Raw genomic sequence first — 14,370 nt, 5'->3', positions numbered from 1 at the left:
GATAGATGATAGATAGATAGAGATAGATAATAGATAAAGAGGAAGGAGAGATAGAAAGATAAATATAGATATTAGATAGATAGAGATAGATTATAGATACAAAGATAGATAGTGAGATAGAGATAAAAAGATAGATGGAGATAATAGAGAGAGAGATGGATAGATACAAAGATAGAGAGACAGATAGATAAAAGATAGATAGATAGAGATAGAAAGAAAGAGAAAGAGACAGATAAAAGATAGGTAGATAGAGATAATAGAGAGATAGAGATAGATAGAGATAGATAAATAGAAAGATAGATAGATGATGGATAGATAGAGATAGAGAGATAGATAAATAGAAAGATAGATAGATAAGATAGATAGATAGATAGATAGATAGATAGATAGATAGATAGATAGATAGATATAGATAGATAGATAGATAGATAGATAGATAGATAGATAGATAGATAGGTACCAACTTGTACAGTTTATATAAAAAGAGACGTAGAATCAAAATTGTGTGAAGTCTTAAGGCCTGGGAGTCCTAGTGGACGATCGATCCTTTAAACATGAGGCAGCAGCCCCAAAAAGCAAATACAATCCTGGGTTGTATAAACAACGGGATAGAATCAAAATCACACGAAGTCTTAGCACCATTTTGTAAAGCCTTAGTAAGGCCACACCTGGAATAACTGCATCTGGTTTTGGTCCACCCCACTATAAAGAAGATGTTGAGACTTTGGGAAGAGCGCAGAGAAGAGCCACTAAGAGGATCAGGGAAACTGGAGGCTAAAAGCCATACGAAGAACGGTTGCGGGATTTGGGTTTGGCTAGTCTGAAAAAAGAAGAAGAATTAGGGATGACAGGATAGCAGGATTGAAGGGGCTGCCCCGAAGAAGAGGGGGGGTCTAATTATTTTCCAAAGTAACAGAAGGGCAGGACAAGAAGCAACAGATGGATGCTAGCTAATCCAGGAGAGGAGTAACCTGGAATTAAGCAGAAGCGTCCTAACAGGGAGGACAAATAAACCAGTGGAACTGCTTGCCACAAGAAGTGGCGGGTGTGCTTCATCCCTGGAGGCTTGTAAGAAGAGACTGGACAGCCACTTGTCTGAAATGGTCTAGGGTCTCCTGTTTAAACCAGGGGGCTGGTCTAGAAGACCTCCCGGGTCCCTTCCAGCTCTCTTATCGATCAGAAAACCCATTGCAAATGACGGAGGGGTATTTGTAGCAACGGCACGTGAGAGCAAAGGGCTGCCCTGACTGGAGAGTTTTATCCCCGTGTCTTTCGGCACAGACGTGGACGAGTGTGACGGGAATCACCGGTGTCAGCACGGGTGTCAGAACGTGCTCGGTGGATACCGCTGCGGCTGCCCCCAAGGCTACATCCAGCACTACCAGTGGAACCAGTGCGTGGGTGAGTAGATCCGGGGGCGCCTCGGAGTACTGTGGCTATACTCCTTGTTCTTCCTTGTCTCGGAGGCTTCATGGGGCTCTGGCAGGATGGACCTCGTAAGGCTTGAAACATGGGTTTTGTAGTATTCATGCACTCAACGGCCTTCCTTGTCTCGGTGGCTTCATGGGGCTCCAGCAGGATAGACCTCATAAGGCTTGAAACATGGGTTTTGTAGTATTCATGCACTCAACGGCCTTCCTTGTCTCGGAGGCTTCATGGGGCTCCAGCAGGATGGACCTCGTAAGGCTTGAAGCATGGGTTTTGTAGTATTCATATGTTCAATGGCCTTCCTTGTCTCGGAGGCTTCATGGGGCTCCAGCAGGATGGACCTCGTAAGGCTTGAAACATGGGTTTTGTAGTATTCATGCACTCAACGGCCTTCCTTGTCTCGGAGGCTTCATGGGGCTCCGGCAGGATGGACCTAGTAAGGCTAGCAACATGGGTTTTGTAGTATTCATGCACTCAACGGCCTTCCTTTTCTCGAGACTTCATTGGGCTCCAGCAGGATGGACCTCGTAAGGTTAGCAACATGGGTTTTGTCGTATCGTGGCACTGGATAATTTCAACGATCTCTCTTGTCTTGTTTGCTTCATTGGGGCTCCAGCAGACTGAGGCAAGAACCTAGAAGCCACATTTGACCATCAGGATTTCATTCCCATCATCCCCAGCCACGGTTACAGCATGGCCTACATTCCTGCCTACATACAGGATCAGAGCCATAGGGTGCCAGGCTAAGAAACTCAACATTTCTCTTCCCAAAAACCCTCTGGGTCTTCTGTTTTGGGGTGGAGGCATTGCCGGTCCCACCCTCATCAACCTCCAAACAAAAATAATTAAAAAAATTTTTTTTAAAAAAAAATACACACATACACAGCCCTATGATGTTACCTAGTTGGGTAATAAAATGTCTACAGGAAAACCGCCAAGCTCAGAGAGTAGCAAGGACCGCTCCCAAATAAACCAGGATTGAACCACCAAGCTCAGAGAGTAGCAAGGACCGCTCCCAAATAAACCAGGATTGATCCATAGCGCTTTAGGGCAGGGGTGGGATTCGACCGCTGTAACACCTGTAGCACGCTAAAGGACAGGCTAGGGCAGCGGTCGCCAACCGGTGGGCCACAGCCCACTGGTGGTCTGAGAGAAAATGTTGGTGGTCCGCAGAGAAATGTCATCCCCCAAACACCCTTCAAAACAGTTAATCCAGCCTGCGCAGGAACACAAGGCTTGCATCGCTTGCATTGAGAACAATACGAGGGAGTGAGGGGAGGGGAGAAAGGAGGAGGGGAGAACTGGCTCCACTTGCCCCCAGCGCTCCTGGCCTGGCCGCCGGGCTACTTCTTCCTGCTTCTTCCTTCTTCTGCTTTTGGCTGCACGCAAGGAAAGCAGCAGAAGTCTTTCTTTCTCTCCCCCCAAACTGAGTCTTGGGGACCCTGCAAGGCTTCCTGCTCCAAGAAGCTGCGCCGGCAAAGACTCATTTCTGGCGGAGTTTGGGGAGAGAAAAAAAAAAAGACTTCTGCAGCTCCTGCTGTTTTCCTTGCATGAAGCCAAAAGTCTCTCTCTCTCTCTCCCCTGAGAACAGAGCTGGAGACGGTATCCTGTGATCCCAAATAAAGAACAATCGATCGGTAGGAAAACGGGGTGGGGAATTTCTCTCTCTCTCTCTCTCTCTCCCCCTCTCTCTTTCTCTCTCTCTCCCTCTCTCCTCCCTTCTCTCTCTCTCTCTCTCTCCCTCTCTCTCTCTCTCCCCTCTCTCTCTCTCTTTCTCTCCCTCTCTCTCCCCCTCTCTCTCCCCCCCTCTCTCTCTTTCTCTCTCTCCTGCTCTCTCCCCTTCTCTCCCTCTCTCTCCCACTCCCTCTCTCCCTCCCTCTCTCTCTTCTCTCTCTCCCTCTCTCCCCCTCGCTCTCCCTCTCTCTCCCTCCCTCTCCCTCTCTCTCTTTCTCTCCTCTCTCTCTCCTCTCTCTCTCTCCCTCTCTCTCTCCCTCTCTCCCCCTCGCTCTCCCTCTCTCTCTCTCCCTCTCTCTCTCTCTGTCACTCTCTCTCTCTGTCCCTCTTTCTCTCTGTCTCTCTCTCTCTCTCTGTCCCTCTTTCTTCTCTCTCTCCCCCCTCTCTCTCTCTCTCTCTTTCTCTCTCTCTCTCTCTCCCTCTCCCCCATCTCTCTCCCTCTCTTTCTTTCTCTCTCTCTCCCCCCTCTCTCTCTCCTCTCTCTTTCTCTCTCTCCTCTCTCTCTCTCTCTCCTCTCTCTCCTCTCCCCCATCTCTCTCCCCTCTCTCTCTTTCTTTCTCTCTCTCTCCCACCAACGTCAGCAAGTCACCCTCAGTCAAAATTCACATTAGTGGTCCCCAGGATTTAAAAACTATGAGTTTAGTGGTCCCTGAGGTCCAAAAGGTTGGCGACCCCTGGACTACGGCAGGGGCGGGTGAGCGGGGGGGCGGCGAATGATCACTGGAACTACCTGTTCGCTCAAACTGGTCCAAACCGGTAGAATCCCACCCCAGCTTCAGGGACAGTCGGGGAACTCGCCCGCTGGTAAGTAGCCCTCCCCCTCCTCCTCTTCTCTCCCCAGATGAGAACGAGTGCTCCAGCTCAGCGGTCTGCGGTTCGGCCTCTTGTTACAACACCCTGGGAAGCTTCAAGTGCGTCTGTCCGTCCGGCTTCGACTTCGACCAAGCCCTGGGGGGCTGCCAGGATGTGAATGAGTGCGCAGCCGGAGGGAGCCCCTGCAGCTACGGATGTTCCAACACTGAAGGGGGCTACCTCTGCGGCTGCCCCACTGGCTATTTCCGGGCAGGGCAAGGGTAAGCGTCTCCCTTTCTCCCCCCCCCCGTCGCGTTTCCGTAGGGCAGTTGTGAGAGAGCAGGGCACGTGGCGTGGTGGCCTGAGAGGCAGAGCTCTCGCCTCACAATCAGGAGGCTGTGAATTCGATCCTAGGTAGCGGCAGATATTTCTCTTTCTGGGCATGAACGTATCTGCCGAATAAAACTCCGCGCCGGCAACAGGAAAGGCATCCGGCCAGTCAACAGTCCGCTCCATTCAGTTACCCAGACTCCACCCCGATGCAAGGAATTAACGGGGGTCATAAAAAGACACACACACGCGCACACAAATATTGTGAGACAGCAGACCAGTTGTGACTATGTAGGGATTCTAGGCTGATCGCTTGTTTAACTCCACCTCCAGTTTCTGCCGATCCTTCTCCAACAAGACAACCCCCCCAAAAAATCCTTTCAAGATCCCCACCCCCAATTCATGTTCTTATACCCCTCCCCCCCTTCCCCAGGCACTGTGTCTCAGGACTGGGGTTCGCCAAGGAGAGCTATTTCCCGGCCCCCCCAGAAGAGGACGAAGAGAACCTGTTGTCTCCGGAGGCCTGTTACGAATGCAAAATCAACGGATACCCCAAGAGGGGTCGCCAGCGGCGCAGCGTGAATGGCACCCAAGGCCACCAGGTATGTCCTCAGACCAGAGGGGGACCCCCTCTCCCAAAACACGAGGGCTGCTTTCAAATGATTTCTCCCCCCCCTCCTCATTCTTAGGATTTACATTCTTCTCGTTTTATTTTCTCCCGCTTTTTCTACATCGTTGCTCATCTAATCAAGGCGCCTCCGTGGAGGGGCAAAAAAATACAACCTCAGGGTGGCTGTGAACGAAACCCCCTACCCATTTTTTAACCCACGTACTCCCCTCACCCATAAAAAGAGGGAAGGGCTTGGATCAGGGAGTGGGGGGGGATCCTTTTGGACCTCGCTGGGGAGTGCTCGTCGCGTTCTTCCGTTCGGTTCACTGAATTCTCGTTCCTCTTTCTCAAGAGATGTGACAATTCATCTTAAGAGTCCTCACGGGACGTGTCCGTCACCTAATCCATTTCTTTCCCCCTCCTTAATTGCCATTTTGTTCAGATCCAGCTAGTTCCTCGCTTACTGACCGCAACCGAGGCCGGCAACTCAGGCGTCGAATGGTGCAATCGTGAAAGGAAATGTGACAGGCCGGCCAGACTTAAGGACATCCATCCTGGATGAGATAGGATAGGATAGGATGGTGATAAACAGATAATCAGGGTTGGAAGGGACCTTGTAGGTCATCTAGTCCAACCCCCTGCCCAAGCGGGAGACCCTACACCATTTCTGACAGATGGCAGTCCAGTCTCTTCTTGAAAACCTCCAGGGATGAAGCTCCCACAACTTCCAAAGGCAACTTCTGTTCCATGGGTTGATTGTTCTCACTGTCAGAAAGTTTCTTCTTATTTCCAGGTTGAATCTCTGCTTGGTCAGTTTCCATCCATTATTCCTTATCTGGCCTTTGGGTGCTTTAGAAAATAGCTTGACCCCCTCCTCCTCCTCCTCCTCCTCCTCTCTGGGTCAGCCCCTCCCTCAAATATTGGAAGACCTCTATCATGTCTCCCGTGGTTCTTTTCTTCCCTAGACTAGCCAAGCCCAGTTCCTGCAACCGTTATTCGTATGTTTCAGCCTCCAGTCCCCTCATCATCCTGGTTGCTCTTCTCTGTACTTTTTCTAGAGTCTCAACATCTTTTTTATTATGTGGTGACCAAAAGTGGATGCAGGACTCTAGGTGTGGCCTTACTAAGGCTTTATAGGGTGTGATTAGTACTTCCCTTGATCTCGATTGTATCCCTCTGTTAAATCAATTTAGGATTGCGTTGGTTTTTTTGGCTGCTGCTGCACACGGCTGGCTCATATTTAACTGGTTGTCCCCTAAGACTCCGAGATCCCCCTCCCAGTTCCTGCTATTGAGCCTGGTTTCACCCAGTCTGTATGTGTCCTTTGGGTTTTTCTTGCCTAAGTGTAGGACTTTACTTTTGTCTACGTTGAATTTCATTTTTGTTGAGGTAATTCCCCGTTAGGAGAATGAGCGCATACAGGGAGACGTATTTGAGAGGAGTGTTTGAATAATACACATGCAGTACACAGATACACTGTACAGTAAATGTAGGTTTTTACTTTCAGAAAGTTTAAGCAAAATTCAAAATAGGCAGTCCAAAGTCATTCACAGGTAAATCAGTCAGTTTTTCAATCCAGGGATAATTCAGTAACAAAGTCTAGTGTCAAAAATAATTCGGTATCAGACTTACATTAAATCCAGAAATAGCAGTCAATTAGGAAAAATGGAGGAACAGCAATACTTTCCAACAGAAGGAAACAGAGACTGAGACACTATTAAGACTAAGATTAAGACTAAGACAATCCAGGTTTCTGGCTCCATTTTATGGCCGTTTGAAAAACCACACCCAGTTGCAGTTTTTGCAATCCCTTAAAGACATAGTACTAAAATGTTTATCCTGGTCTATATATTTCTAACCCAAATACCTGTTAGGTGACTCATATTCCTAATAATTTTGTTAGATACGGACCAGTGTTCAAGTCTGTCAAGATCCCTCTGGATCTTGAGCCTATCTTCTTGGGTGTTAGCTATAAGATGAGGTGAGATGAGGTGAGAAAAGATAAGAAGAGATGATGAGATGAGAAGAGGATAAGATAAGATAATATAAGATGATAAGATGAGATGAGATGAGATATAAGATAAGATAAGATAAGAGATAAGAGATAAGAGATAAGAGCTAAGATAAGATAAGATAAAAGATAAGATATAAGATAAGATAAGATAAGATAAAATAAGATATGAGATGAGAAGAGATAAGATAAGATAAGATAAGATAAGATAAGATAAGATAAAATAAGATAAAATAAGATAAAATAAGATAAAATAAGATAAAATAAGATAAAATAAGATAATGGTTGCTGAATAAAGTTGGTAAATGAGGACTATCTGTAGAAGGAAGTTTCAGTCAATCAGAACAGAACTGGAAGGGACCTTGGAGGTCTTCTAGTCCAACCCCTTGCTCAAGCAGGAGACCCTATAGCATTTCAGACAAACGGTTGTCCAGCCTGTTCCTTACTAAAGCTTTATAAAGCGTCCTGGAGGCTTTCAAGAAGAGACTGGGCTGCCATCTGTCAGAAATGATGTAGGGTCTCCTGCTTGGCCGGGGGGTTGGACTAGATGACCTACAGGATCCCTTCCAACTCTGTTAATCTGTTAAACAGTGTAGGGACTCCTGCTTGGGCGGGGGGTTGGACTAGATGACCTACAGGATCCCTTCCAACTCTGTTAATCTGTTAAACAGTGTAGGGACTCCTGCTTGGGCGGGGGGTTGGACTAGATGACCTTCGGGCTCCCTTTCAACGTTGGCTAATCTGTCCCAAAGACGATTCTGAAGACCTAGAACTGTCCTGGGCCCAAGAGGGGGCCTTGTGGTTTCCCACCCCTCACTCCCCAGTGCTCCCAAGCCTTTGTCCTGGCTAAAAAGCCCCCCCCACCAAAAAAAAAACCCTTGACCATCTGACCCTCTCCCCGTTTCTTCCCTGTGGCAGGATCCCGGGCTGAGCTTGGGCAGCATCGATGTGGAAGCGCCCCTGGTGTTCGCCTTGAATCTTTCGGACCTGGGCCGGAAGGCTCACATCCTGGAGCTCCTTCCCGCCGTGGCATCCCTGGAGAACCACATCCGCTACGTCATTGCGCAGGGCAACAGCGACGGGCACTTCCGCATCCGGGAGAAAGAGGGCCTGAGCTATCTCCACGTGGGCCGCAAGCCGGCCGCCCCCGGGACCTACTTCTTGGAGATCGTCAGCGTGGCCCTGTCCCGCCTGCGAGAACTGCCGAAACCGGAGGCCGCCAAGGACTTCGACTCTGTGGCCGGAGAGACAGGCCGAGCCCTGAAGATGAAGCTGCGACTTCACCTCTTTTAGGCCCCTTCTCAGAGACCCCAGACCCGGGCCCAGGCGGAAACACGCTCCCTTGCGACCCTCCTCCTCCTCCGCCGCCTCCAGCTCTTTCAGCGTCCGACCTCCGCCTCCCGGGGGGGGGGCCTCGAAGGACCCCCATCCCCCCACTGTTGATCCCAGCCCAGCCTTTGGGTACCTCTGGCCCCCTCCTCAACAAGGGCCCCCTCTCCGTCCAGCTGCCTCCTAGCCCCCGAGGACAGTGATGGCCAACCTTTTCGGCATCGAGCGCCCAAACTGGGACCCGGGTGCGAGGGAACACCTGTGCACAGGACGGAGCACCGGAAACCGAAGACCAGCTGGCGGCCAGTGCGCCTGCCCACAAAGAGAGCTCTGTGCGCCACCTCTGGCCCGCGGGCCACCGGTTCGCCATCACGGACCTAGGAGAAGTCCCGAGGGCCGCTCCGATGACCCTCCGGCCGTGTCTCTCCGCCTTCAATCCCTTCGGTGGCGTCCCTCGCTTGACCTGGGTGCTCCACCCCCCCACTCCACCCCCCCTTCGAAATCCGCTCGCTTCCATGGCTAACACATGCTAGGAGTGAATTGGGACCGGCACGAAATGGCTGGCGTGGAAGACGGGCATCCCGAGGCCGAACCAAAGAAAAAAAAACAAAAACCCCCATGACCTCCCATGTGTTTCCTCTTCGCCCAGGTCGCACTCCGCGTGCCTTGAACCCAGGACAGCCGGGCCTGCTTCGTTGTCCTCTGAGGCAGAGGAACCTGCCATCCTGTGTCCCCGCCCTCAGCTAAGATGGCCTCGGTTGAGCGTGCCAATGGAAGCGTGCCTCTTTCCGTCCGCCGTGTGTTGTTGACCAAAGAAGCTTTCCTCGTGCAGTCGCCATCTTGACTTTTTGACCCCCCACCCCCACTTCCCTGCAGACTTCGCCGTTTCAAACCCCCCACAAAATCCCTGGGTTTGATACGGGATCTCTGCCGAACGAGCGTCGATGCCTGCTCCGTTTTACGCCGACGCCCAAGCCTGGAGTCCGCTAACCGAGCTGTGGGACAATCGTCTCTTCGCATCCCAAAGGAACAAACGCTCTTATTGCAAAAAGAAGAGGGGGGGGGGAATCCCTTGGCTTGGGGTTTGTGGGCGGGGGAGGAAGCAAGCGGCCCTGAGGAGGGGGTGGGGGGGGGGCGCAGGAATTGGTCTCCTCTGCTGGCCAAAATACTTGAAAACGTAAGCTTGGTTTAACCCTGTTAGCCCTGCCACATTTTAGCCAGCATTCCCTAGCTTGCGTTTCTTCGGTTTGTTCTTTTTGGGGGGGTCGTGGGGGGGCAGGGAGACACACCTGAGTGCCAATCCAGCCCCCAAAACCTTTGAGTCGAGGGCCCTCTCCGTCTGCCCTTGGAGGGCGGGTGAGCAATTAGGCTGTCTGTGGAGGAAAGCGGAAGTTAACAAGAGTCGGAAGGGACTTGGGAGGTCATCAAGTCCAACCCATCCTGTCCCCCGTTCAGGCAGGAGGCCCTATCCCGTTTCAAACCAAGGGCTGTCCAGTCTCTTCTGTGTAAAACTTCCTGTGATGGAGGTTCCACTTTCTGGCGGAAGCGGTTCCACCGGTGGATCGTCCTCATTGTCCCAAAATTTCTCCTTAATTCCAGCTCGCTTCTCTCCTGGGTTCCTTTTTCCAACTGTTCCTCGTCCGTCCTTCAGGGGCTTTGGGGAATAGACTGGACCCAGGGTTGGGGCTCAAATTTTTTAACAACTGGTTCTGTGGGCGTGGCTTTGTTGGTGGGCGCAGCTTGGTGATCGTGTGACTGGGTGGGTGTGGCCAACTCAATATCACTCACATCGAGGCACGCATCTGCTCGCCTGGCCTCTCATGAAGGTGAGAATGCTCCAACAGTCATTAGTGTGAAAAACGGTCATAAGTCACTTTTTTCAGTGCCATTGCAACTTTGAATGGTCCCTCCATACAAGCAAAGTACCAGCAAAGGAGGGAAAAAAAAACTCCAGAGAAGTTCCTGAGACAGGAAGTCTAGTCCTGCCAAGAATGTAATAAGGGTTAACGGAGAGGCAGTTTCCGTAAGCAACACCAGAATGTTTCCTTCCTGCCTTCCTTACAGGATTAGCCCAGGAATTTCTTTTAACAACTGGTTCTCTGAACTGCTTAGGATGTTAACAACCGGTTCTACCGAATAGGTGTGAACTGGTAGAATCCCACCCCTGGTTGGACCCCCCTCCTCTTCTTTGGGGCAGCCCTCAAATACTCCAAGACTGCTCTCTATCATGTCACCTCTTCAACCTTCTCTTCGTTAGACTAGACCAGTGGTGGCTAACTTTTTTCGGCTCCCATGCCGATAGTTGCGCACTTGCTCGCTTGCACACGCTCACTTACATGCCAGCACCCAGAAGGTAATGCATGCTGGGGCCCTCCCACGCCCCCTGCAAATGCACACGCGATCCCCCCGCACGCACAGCGTGTTTGCGCCTGTGTGCGCGATTCCCCCCTCGTGCATAGCGCGCACACAATTCCTCCCTTGCACGCAGCACATGTGCACATGCAAGTGTGATCCCCTTGGGCTCAACGCATCTCTGCGCATGTGTGTGCATCCCCCCCCTCCATCCCCTGCGCATGCGTGCCAGATACCCAACAATCAGCTGTCTGGTGCTGCACGCACACATGCACAGTGAGGCCCTTCCAAGTGACCTCTCGCATGCTGGGGGAAATGGCTCTGCATGCCACCTCTGGCACACGTGGCATAGTCAACATGGCTTCTAACAACCGGTCTTCTAACATACCCGGCTCCTGCAGCCATTCCTCAGACGTGTCACTTGGAAACTGGGGTTCACAAGACATAAGAAAACCAGAATCAGAATCGGAATAGAGTTGGAAGGGACCTCAGAGGTCTTCTAGTCCAACCCCTTGCCAAGACGGGAAACCCTAAACTATTTCAGACAGGCGTCTATCTAATCTCTTCTTAAAAACCCCTGCAGTGATGGAGCCACCCACAGCTTCTGGTGGCAAGCAGTTCCACTGGTGAATTGTCCTCACTGTTAAGTAGTTTTACCTTCTTTTCTGGCTTCTCTCCTTTATTCATTTCCATCCGTTGTTTCTTCCTTCTGGTGCTTGGAGAAAGGATGGTGGTTTGTGGGGGGGGGGGTTGTTTGTTTGTTTGTTTGTTTGTTTGACTACCTGTTTGTGCGAACTCAGCCATCCCGCCACCTCAGCGCTGGCACAATCCTGTGTGAAACCAGTGCGGGGATTCAACATCTTTTACTACCGGTTCTATGAGAGTTGTGGGCTTCATGCGTGCGGCGTTCAAAAGACCTCACTTTCAAGCACCGCAGCTTAGCGTCTAGGCCGGCCCCGGTAAGTAGACACAGGTGAGGCGCAGGAATCCACTGTGCCGCGTGAAACAACTGAGCTGAAAAACACAGAAATATAGGACAGGATAGCGCAGAGCCAGCGGATCGTTGGTGCGACCGGTTCGAGAGAACCGGTGTGAACCGGGAAAATCCCACCACTCTGAATCCTTGTTGACAGACAAGGCGGGAAGCAAACCGATTGAGTCACGGATCACGCAAACACCCAGATGGAAATTTCGCCCGCACACGCCAAGCCTTGCCCACAGCTGCCCACTCCTCCTCCTCCTCGCGTGGGAACCTTTCCCCCCGTCCTCTCTCAACCAGCAAGCCCCGGTGCAAAATGGGCTCCGTAGTACGGCTGACTCGCCAGATGCAACCCAAAACAGGAAACCACAGGTCGTCCTCGTCTCACAAGTGACCGTTTCAAAGTTACAACGTCCCTGGAAAAAAAAGGGACTTACAGCCATTTTTCCCACTGACTACCGTCGTAGCCTCCCTGTGGTCATGTTATCAAAATTGCTGATGTATTTATGACAGTCGCAGTTTGGGGGTTCATGGGAACCCCTTTTGCGACCGTCAGATGAGCAGAGTCTCAACGGGGGGGGGGAGAAACAGATTCACTCGATTACCCTAACGATGGTGGTGACACGAAAGGCTGTAAAAACGGGGCAAGACTCGCTTAACTGTCTCGCTTAGCAACAGAAATTTTGGGGCTCCCTTGTGGTGGTAAGTCAAGGAGCCGCATCTTCATTTTGCATCGCTTTTGCAAAAAAGAAGAGGAAATTTTGGATTTTTTTCAGAGAAATACGGCAGAGAACCGCTATTATTTTGTTAGGGGGTAAAATATTATTTTATCAGGGGTTAAAATAATCCTGAACAATCACAAACAAACCAGGATTAAACCCCATTCCCAACGGAGCCACTTCGTGTTTTCTAACCTTTGTTCCAACTCATTTAGGGACGGTTCAAAGCGACTTATGGCTGTTTTCCACACGTAACAAACCCTGCAGCTTCCCCCAGGGGCCAGCCTCCTGGCAAGCCCACTCAACCGGGAGGCCAGGTTCACTTAACAGCCATCTTACTACGTTAATGACTGCGGGGATTCACTTAACAACAATGGGAAAAGGAAGGGCTTAAAAGGAGGCAGGCCCCACCGTCTTATTTAGCAGTGGAAATTGGAAGCTCACTTCCGACCCGAAGCCGAACTCAGAAGGTGGAAAATAACAACCACGGGGATGCGGCGACGGCTGAAAAAGTGTAAAAAATCGCCACGAGTCCCTTTTTTGTTCCAGGGCCGTCGTAACTTTGAAACGGTCGGTCGATGAAAGGCCATTGATCCTAGGATCCCCTTGCGCTCCCCAGGGCTCAACTCGGAGGGTATCCTAAAGGCCAGAGGATGAGAGGATACGGGCAAGCTAAGCGAGGGGGGGGGGATTCCAGCTTGCTTGGCTCCATCCAAGTCAAGCGGGCCAAAAAAAAAAAAAACCAACAACCCTGCAAGGGAGGCCAACCGCTTTCTTAGACGGAGAGACCGCAAAGCTCCACCAGTTTAAAAAAAGAAGAAGAAGAAGGAAGCAGGAATTCGATCGCACCTAAGACTGCCATCTTGCCGTTTTTGTTTCTTTTCTTTTCTTTCTTTTTCGACCACAAATGCAGTGAGGAGCAGGCTGGGCTGGATGACCTCAAGTGGGCCCCTTCCCTTTCTCTCGAAGGCTTTTTTTTTTTTTTAAACGTTTGGGTGCAGCGTTCCCGTTTTTCATGCCAAATATGACTTTGGTCTCCCTTTTTGGGGGAGTTGCGCTCTTTGCCTGCCACACCCCCACACCCCGCTCAATCCCCCCCCAAAAGTCCTCAGGCCATTTTTATCGTGTGTGTGTGTGTGTGTGTGTGTGTGTGTGTGTGTTTGTGTGTCTTTCTGAAGATCCCTGGAAATCCATGCTAGCCAGCCTTCTTTCCTCCTCCCTCCCACCCAAAATATCCAAGGGGAGGGGAGGGGAGGATGGTCTCGGGAGTCTGAAAAACTTGAAGTCCCCCCTGTCGTGGGTGTGTCCTCCCCCTCCCCGGCCGATCCACACAGGGCGGGGGAGAGCAGAGCGGGGGGGGCCCCTCCCCAGGTCATTGCTGCCTTCGATGTCCTTCTCGTGCCGCGTTGCTTTTCCTTGCTCTTGTACTCATAATGGCGACCGCGACGATGATAATTTAACCCAGTAGCCAAGGTCATGTCTGTGCATGTGGGATTTTCCCCCTCTCTCCCACCCAGAGCCCCCTCCCCAATTTCCCCCGGGGTCTGGAGCTGCAAGGGGGCACCCATTTTGTGGGGGGGAGGCGGGTCGGCCGCAGTCAGGACCGAGAACCGGCCACCCGGGGGGGGGCTTTTGCCCCCGCCTTTTTTTTTTTCTGTCACGAGCAATAAAGTTATTTTGGGTTAAATTCGGTTTGTCTGGTTTGTCGGGAAGCTGGCTTCAACACACACACACACACACCAATGTCCCTTTAAGCACACAATTGTGCAACAGGTAAGCTTGGACTGAACAACAGGGTCGGTGAGGGACAGTTCAAAAGTGACGACGTCCCTTTCAAATCGTCCCTCTCCCAATTAAGATGCACAGAGTTGGAAGGGACCTTTGAAGGTCCTCTAGTCCAACCCCCTCACCCCCAACCCCTCTCACGCCCAAGTCCCTGAAAAAAAAAAGAGCAACGGACGGCCGTCACTGCGACATTCCCCCCCCCCCGCAGCTACGCGGTCGAAATTCAGGCGCTTGGCGAGGGCTTCGCACTTACAACATTTGTGGTATGTGCCCTGGGGGTGTGTGTGCGTGTGTGGGTGTG

At 51.2% G+C, this 14,370-nt stretch overlaps 1 protein-coding gene across 2 annotated transcripts in view; it reads left to right on the top strand.

The window, feature by feature from the left end:
• FBN3 (fibrillin 3) overlaps positions 1-8,209 on the top strand; it is a 160,482-nt gene extending 152,273 nt beyond the window's left edge. Inside the window, exons 60-63 of one of the 2 annotated variants that reach the window (XM_087922591.1) lie at positions 1,282-1,401; positions 4,004-4,235; positions 4,718-4,882; positions 7,817-8,209. In XM_087922591.1, coding sequence (XP_087778717.1) covers positions 1,282-1,401; positions 4,004-4,235; positions 4,718-4,882; positions 7,817-8,198 — 899 coding nt within the window. In that variant the 3' untranslated portion in view covers positions 8,199-8,209. Of the gene's footprint in view, positions 1-1,281; positions 1,402-4,003; positions 4,236-4,717; positions 4,887-7,816 lie in introns of both variants that reach the window. The other variant, XM_087922592.1, reaches the window with a different exon arrangement.
• Positions 8,210-14,370: the final 6,161 nt, after the last annotated feature.

Source organism: Pseudonaja textilis, chromosome 1 (assembly GCF_049901715.1).
Source record: "Pseudonaja textilis isolate UNSWEBS1 chromosome 1, rPseTex1.2, whole genome shotgun sequence".
NCBI lineage: Eukaryota > Metazoa > Chordata > Lepidosauria > Squamata > Elapidae > Pseudonaja > Pseudonaja textilis.
This window is presented reverse-complemented; position numbering and strand designations above follow the sequence as displayed.